The 6,480-nt window shown below is 38.4% G+C and overlaps 1 protein-coding gene across 1 annotated transcript in view; it reads right to left on the reverse strand.

The window, feature by feature from the left end:
- The window catches only part of CDC42BPA (CDC42 binding protein kinase alpha), a 774,086-nt gene that overhangs the window by 245,137 nt on the left and 522,469 nt on the right, over nucleotides 1–6,480 (reverse strand). Inside the window, exon 11 of the mRNA XM_007936985.2 lies at nucleotides 3,419–3,541. Within this exon, the coding sequence (XP_007935176.1) occupies nucleotides 3,419–3,541 (123 nt within the window). The remainder of the gene's footprint in view (nucleotides 1–3,418; nucleotides 3,542–6,480) is intronic.

Raw genomic sequence — 6,480 nt, forward strand, 5'->3', positions numbered from 1 at the left:
ATAGTAGATCATATGGTTGTCTGATTCAAAATGGCCAAAACCCATCCATTTCAGCTCACTAATGCCTAGGATATCAATCTTTATGCGTTCCATTTCATTTTTGACAACTTCCAGTTTTCCTAGATTCATACTTCGTACATTCCATGTTCTGATGATTAATGGATGTCTGCAACTGTTTCTCCTTAATTTGAATGGTGCCACATCCACAAATGGAGGTCTCAAAAGCTTTACCTTATCCATATGAGTCAGGCTGGGTTTACTCTGATGATGCAGCTCTTTCCAAGTCCTATTTTGAGAGCCTTCTAACCTAACTGAACTATTCATAAAGTTGCATGGTAATGTATCAGACAGTGTTTCTTTGCTATTCATAAGGTTTTCCCTGGCCAATTCTTTGAGAAGTGGATGGCCTCTTCCTTCTTCCTAGCCAGTGACTCTATAGGACAGAGTAAAACTGCCTCATAGGATTTCCAAGACTGTGAATATTTATGGAATCAGACTGGCTCATCTTTCTCCCATGGAGTGGCTGGTGGGTTCAAACCACCAGCCTTTTGGTTTGTAGCCCAAAGCTTTGTACCACCAGAGCTCCCTTACATGGGCTCAGCACCATGGATTTCCACTCACCAAGTGGCTATAGCCACTGCTCAACCTGCCAGCAGCAGAAACCAACACTGAGTCTGTGACATGGAACCACTCTTTGGGATGATCAGACAACAACCTGGTGACAGACTGATTACAATGGACCACTTCCATCATGGAAAGGGCACCATTTTGTTCCTACTGGAATGGATACTAGGAGCTCTGGTGGCATAGGAGATAAGGCGTTTGGCTGCTAACCAGAAGGCCAGCAGTTCAAACCCACCAGCTGCTCCATGGATGGAAGATGGGGTGATCTACTTCCAAAAAGATTTACAACCTCAGAAACTCAATGGGGGTCACTATGAGTCAGAATTGACTTGATGGCAGTGAGTTTGCTTTTGGTTTGGAATACTTACTCTGGATACAGATTTGCCTTCCTTGCATGTAATACTTCTGACAAATTGCCATCCATGGGCTTATAGAATGCCTTATCCACTGTCATAGTATCCCACAGAGCATCACCTTTTATCAAGGGAGTTTCACAACAAATGAAGTGTGGCAATGAGCCCATGTTCATGTAATTCACTGTTCTTACCATGTTTCCCATCATCCTGAGGCAGCTGGCTTGAAAGAACAATGGAATGGCCTTCTCAAGACACAACTATGATGTCAGCTAGGTGGCAATACCCTGTAGAGTTGAGTCATTGTTCCCCAAGGGGCTGTATATGCTCTACGCCAACATCAAATATATGGTACTATTTCTCCAATAGCCAGGAATATGGGTCCATGAACCAAGGGGTAGAAATGGGAATGGTACCACTCACTATTACACCTAGTGACCCACTTGCAAAATTTTTGCTTCCTATCCTTGCAACCCTATGCTCTGCAGTTCTGGAGGTCTTAGTTCTAAAGGGAGGAATATTCTCACATGGAGACACAATATTGATTCCACTAAACTGGAAGTTAAGGACGCCACCTGGCCACTTTGAGCTCCTTATGCCTCTGGACAACAAAGAAGGGAGTTCCTGTATTGGCTAGTGTGATTGATTTTGATTATCAAGGGGAAATCTGGCTGATATTACATAACAGAGGTAAAGAAGACTAAGTCTGGAATAAAGGAGATTGCTGATGAAGTTTCTTAGTTACTATCATGCTCTGTGATTAAACTACAGCAACCTAATTCTGACATGATTACTAACTGCCCATGGCATCAGAAATGAAGGTTTGAGTCACTCCACCAGGCAAAGAACCATGGCCAGCTGAGGTGCTTGCTGAGGACAGAGGGAATACGGAATGGGTGATAAAAAAAAGGTAGTTCTAAATACCAACTAAAATCACATGACCAGTTGTAGAAAATGAGGACTGTAATTGTTAATGAGTATTTCTTCCTTGGATGTGTGTGTCAAATATTTTTGTTTTCTTCACTTACAAAATATAAGATACAAACGGGGCATTTTCAGTTATATACTCATTAGTTGTATCATGTTAGGTGCAAGTATGACTTTATAATTATCTTTATTTACAGATTATATATAATTTAAGGAGATGTGTACAGATGCCAAGTTGATAAGGGATGGACTGTGATGGTTCAGGTTGTGTGTCAATTTGGCTGTACCAAGTTGCATTCTCAGTGGTTTGGAAGTTATGTAGCTTGGCAGTTATGCAATGATATAGTCATTCCCTACTTTGAGATCTGATACAATGTAATCATCTCCTTGATGAGATGTGCTATGAGCAGCCAATCAGTGGAAAGGGAATTTTCCTGGGGATGTGAACTACATCAAATATATATGGATATTCTGGGAAAACTCTCTGGCTTTTTGTTGTATCTTCAGCCTGCATCTGATGTGTCATCATCTGACTTCTGGTTATTTGGACTTGACCCAGCAGCCTGCTGTATTGCCTGCTGATCTTGAGTTTCATTAGCCTCCAAGCCTGTGAGCCGGTAGCCTGCTTTCTGACTCACGGATCTTAGGTTTGTCAATTCCTGCAGTCAGGAGAAGCCTCCAGTCTAATGTCTTACCCAAGGACTTGGGACATGACAGCCTGCACAACTATATGAATCATTTCCTTGAAATAAATCAATCTCTCTCTCTATATATATATTAACTTCACTGGTTCTGCTTCTCTAGAGAACCCAGCATAAGATACAATAAAAAAATGCATTGTGTTTCAAAGAAAATGAATTTTTACAAGCCTTTATGCATGTATACATGGAATTCCCTTGTCTATAGTATCCCATTCCTCTGTCAGTTTATTGTACTCTGGTGGCTTGCATGTTGCTGTGATGCTGGAGGCTATGCTGCCAGTATTTCAAATACCAGTAGGGTCATTCATGGTGGACAAGTTTCAGCAGAGCTTCCAGACTAAGACTCAGAAGAAGGAAGGGGCCATCCACTTCTCAAAGAATTGGCCAATGAAAACCTTATGAATAGCAGTGAATAGTGTCCTTTCTCCATCCTAACACCTTTCCTCTATTTCTATATTCTTTGCCAGACAAATTCTAATTCAATATCCCAAATTCATTAAGGTCTTCCAAAAAAGTCATCATGGCTCCTCCAAGGCTAGCTTAGGGTGCTTTTCATTTGTAATTTTCATGTGCCACTTTTTATTTTTCCTGATATACTTTTTCATATATATTGACATGACTATTTGTTTAATCTGTTCCCCAGACCAAAATGTGAGCTCCTAAAGAGAACAAAATACTCTTGCTTATTTTTACCATGCTGGTATATAGCTTATATGACATAACATATAGCAAGTATTTAATGACAGTGTGTGTGAATGAAACATTTTCTAAAAATCTATTAAACTGAATTAGCAGTGAATCATAGACATTTACCTGTTACTTGTTTCCTTAGTTTTTCAATTTCTTCTTTTAAGTTTTTTATTTCTAAATCTTTGCTTGCGGTTAACGGCCCATCAGCAGTTGAATACTGTAGAGCTTGGACAGTCTGTGTTGATTCTTAAAAAAGATGAATAAAAAGAAGAGTAAGAAATACGGCCATACTCTGAATTTTAAAAATAATAGCAACATATTCCTTTCTAGAGAAATTCTTATATAATTCTATAGACAAACACATGTGCCCATACATTAAATGAAACTATGATACTTGATTTCACATGTCTTTAAAATAGTAGTATATATAGGAAAAAATATAGCCTCTGATATGTGGTATTTTGCATTTTGAACACTGAAATGGTTGATTTTATGCAACAAGTTGGCTAGAACAGAGTATCCAGTTGTTTGGTCAAAAATTAGTTGAGATGCTATAATGAAATAGTTAACATGTGATTAAATCACTTGACCTTAAGTAAAGGACATTACCTTCCATAATGTGAAGTATTTGCTCACAAATGAATCATTCATTTGGTCAACACAAATATTTCTGTTTCTGTTCATTACTCAGCAGAATTTTTACAACCAAGAGCAAAAAGGGAGTTTTCCTTAGAGTATATTCTGCCTCTAATCCCAAATAGACATTTTGTCAGAACTCTTCTACTCTTTACCCTTTTCCCACTGTCTGACCTACAGATTTGGGACATATAAGACTGCAAGAATCTCCAGTCTGTCACTTACAAATTTTGGACTTGCTAGTCCCCTACAATCATTTGAGCTAATTCCTCAAAATCAGTATCAGTCAATCAATGCATGTGTCTCTGTCTCTTACCGGTTACTTCCCTACAGAACCCTAAGAGGAGAGCCTGCCAGTCAGCCAACTATTCAACACCCTTTTGACCCAGCAGGAAGCATAACAATGTGATCAAAAACATCATATGTCACATGATGTATGAAAAACTGAATCTGGTATATGATGGAGGTTTAGATATGCTAGTATGTAATATGTAGAAGTACTGGATTTTCCAAATTTTGTGTATGAAAGTTGAGGCCTATGTGTAGATGATGTTGGCTTATCAATTTAGTTAAAAGAAAAACAAAAAAACAACCTCAGATTCACTGCTGTGGAGTCAGATCCGACTCATGATGACCCCTCCTTGGGTTTCCAAGGCAGTATCACTTCAGAAGAAGATTGCCCAATCTTAATTTATCTTGTGGTTCTAATCAGAAGATGTAAGGTGTTAATAAAATATGAACTCTACTGAGGCTAGTGAAACTGAAAGGAAGCACAGAGAAATGACACACAAAGAAAACAAAGAATGGAATGAACTGAATAGAGCATAAAAGCAATGCAGGACGCAAGCATTGTAACAAAAATGTAATTGGAGTACCAGAAGAGAAAAGAGAGTGAATGAGGCAAGAGAAATATTTACAGAGATTGTGAACTTTCCAAAATCATTCAAGATTCCAGAATCTCAGTGAATCCCAAACACTCTTATATTAATACACAGAGAGGTACATCATAGTCCAATTGCCTCAAACTGAGGTTAAAGATAAAATCTTTAAAATATAGAGAGAGGAAAACAAGATACACTGAAGTCAGGAAAGCAAGACCAACAGTTGATTCTCAAGAAACATAATAAAAGGCAGAGGACGATGGAATAATATCTATAGAGAACTGAAAGAGAATACCATCAACTTAGAATTCTAACTCATGAAAACATCCTTCAAAATTGAAGGCAAGATAAAGACATTTTGAGACAAAACAAAAGATAAGACAATCTGTCACCACACACTCACATTAAAAGAAATACTAAAAGCTGAAGAAAAATGATTCCAGATGGAAACATGGATCCGTAGGAAGAAATGAGGAGCACACACACACACAAAAGGGTAAATATGTGGGTAAATAAATTTTTAAAAATTAAAGGCTAATAAACATTTAAAGCAACAATAAAGTGAATGTACTAGGAAGATTATAGGCAGTTCCTGGGTTAATAAATGTGATCTGTTCCTAACTCTGTCTTTAATAATTTGTATGTCAGTCAGAACAGGTGCATATGATGCTTATTTAGTCTTACATTTGTGCAAGAAAGGTTAAAAGCAGTTTCAATGATTTAAAAGCTGCACATACAGCACATGAAGGTGATTGTGATGAAGAATTTGTTATGAGTAGGAGTTTATTCATTCGATTCATAATAACGGCAAATATACATATATATAAAATGGATTCTGAGCCTAAAGCGTATTGCCCTGCTCAAAAATGGCTGATAACCATGCTGCTTTGAATGTGTGTTGCTCTCCATGTTGTTGTTGTTATGTGCCGTTGAGTCGGCCCCGACTCATAGCGACCTCTCCTTGGGTTTCCGAGGCAGTATCACTACGGAAGTAGGACTGCCCAACCTTCCTTCCGAGGAGTGGCTGGTGGGTTTGTTACTGCCAATTAAACACTAACACAAATCATGCTTCCCTAACAGTTCACTATGCTTCTTCTGAGTCTCCTATTTCAGGGCTTCAACCAGTAATTTTATCCATTCTGTTTATTGTGACAAATCACCCAAATTATAAAAAATCAGGTCTGCTGCGGTTTCGATAATGACCATGACAGAACCAGTTCAAGTAAGTTTTAATCCCTTTTTAAAGGGCACGTAGGAGTTGTGCGTAAATTGGTTGTTCATAACTTGAAAACTGCAGGTATAGAACACAGAGGTAAAATACAAAACAATCGCACAAAGGGCTATAGAAAGGTTCTTACACTGTTCAGAGAGCAGTAAAATACAAAGTATTAAGAAAAAGATAGATTAAAATCTAATAGAAAAATGGACAACAACCTTGAACAGACCTTCATAAAACTATATATAGAAATAGATAATGAATATATGAAAAGTTACTCAACCTCATTATTAACTGTTGTTGTTGTTGTTAAGTGCCGACGAGTCGTTTCCGACTCATAGCCACCCCATGCACAGAAGAACGAAACACTGCCCGATCCCGTGCCAGCCCCACAATCCCTGCTATACTTGAGCCCATCATCGCAGCCACCGTGTCAATCCATCTCGTTGAAG

Source organism: Orycteropus afer, unplaced genomic scaffold (assembly GCF_000298275.1).
Source record: "Orycteropus afer afer isolate SDZICR_OR568_19922 unplaced genomic scaffold, OryAfe1.0 scaffold00039, whole genome shotgun sequence".
Taxonomy (NCBI): domain Eukaryota; kingdom Metazoa; phylum Chordata; class Mammalia; order Tubulidentata; family Orycteropodidae; genus Orycteropus; species Orycteropus afer.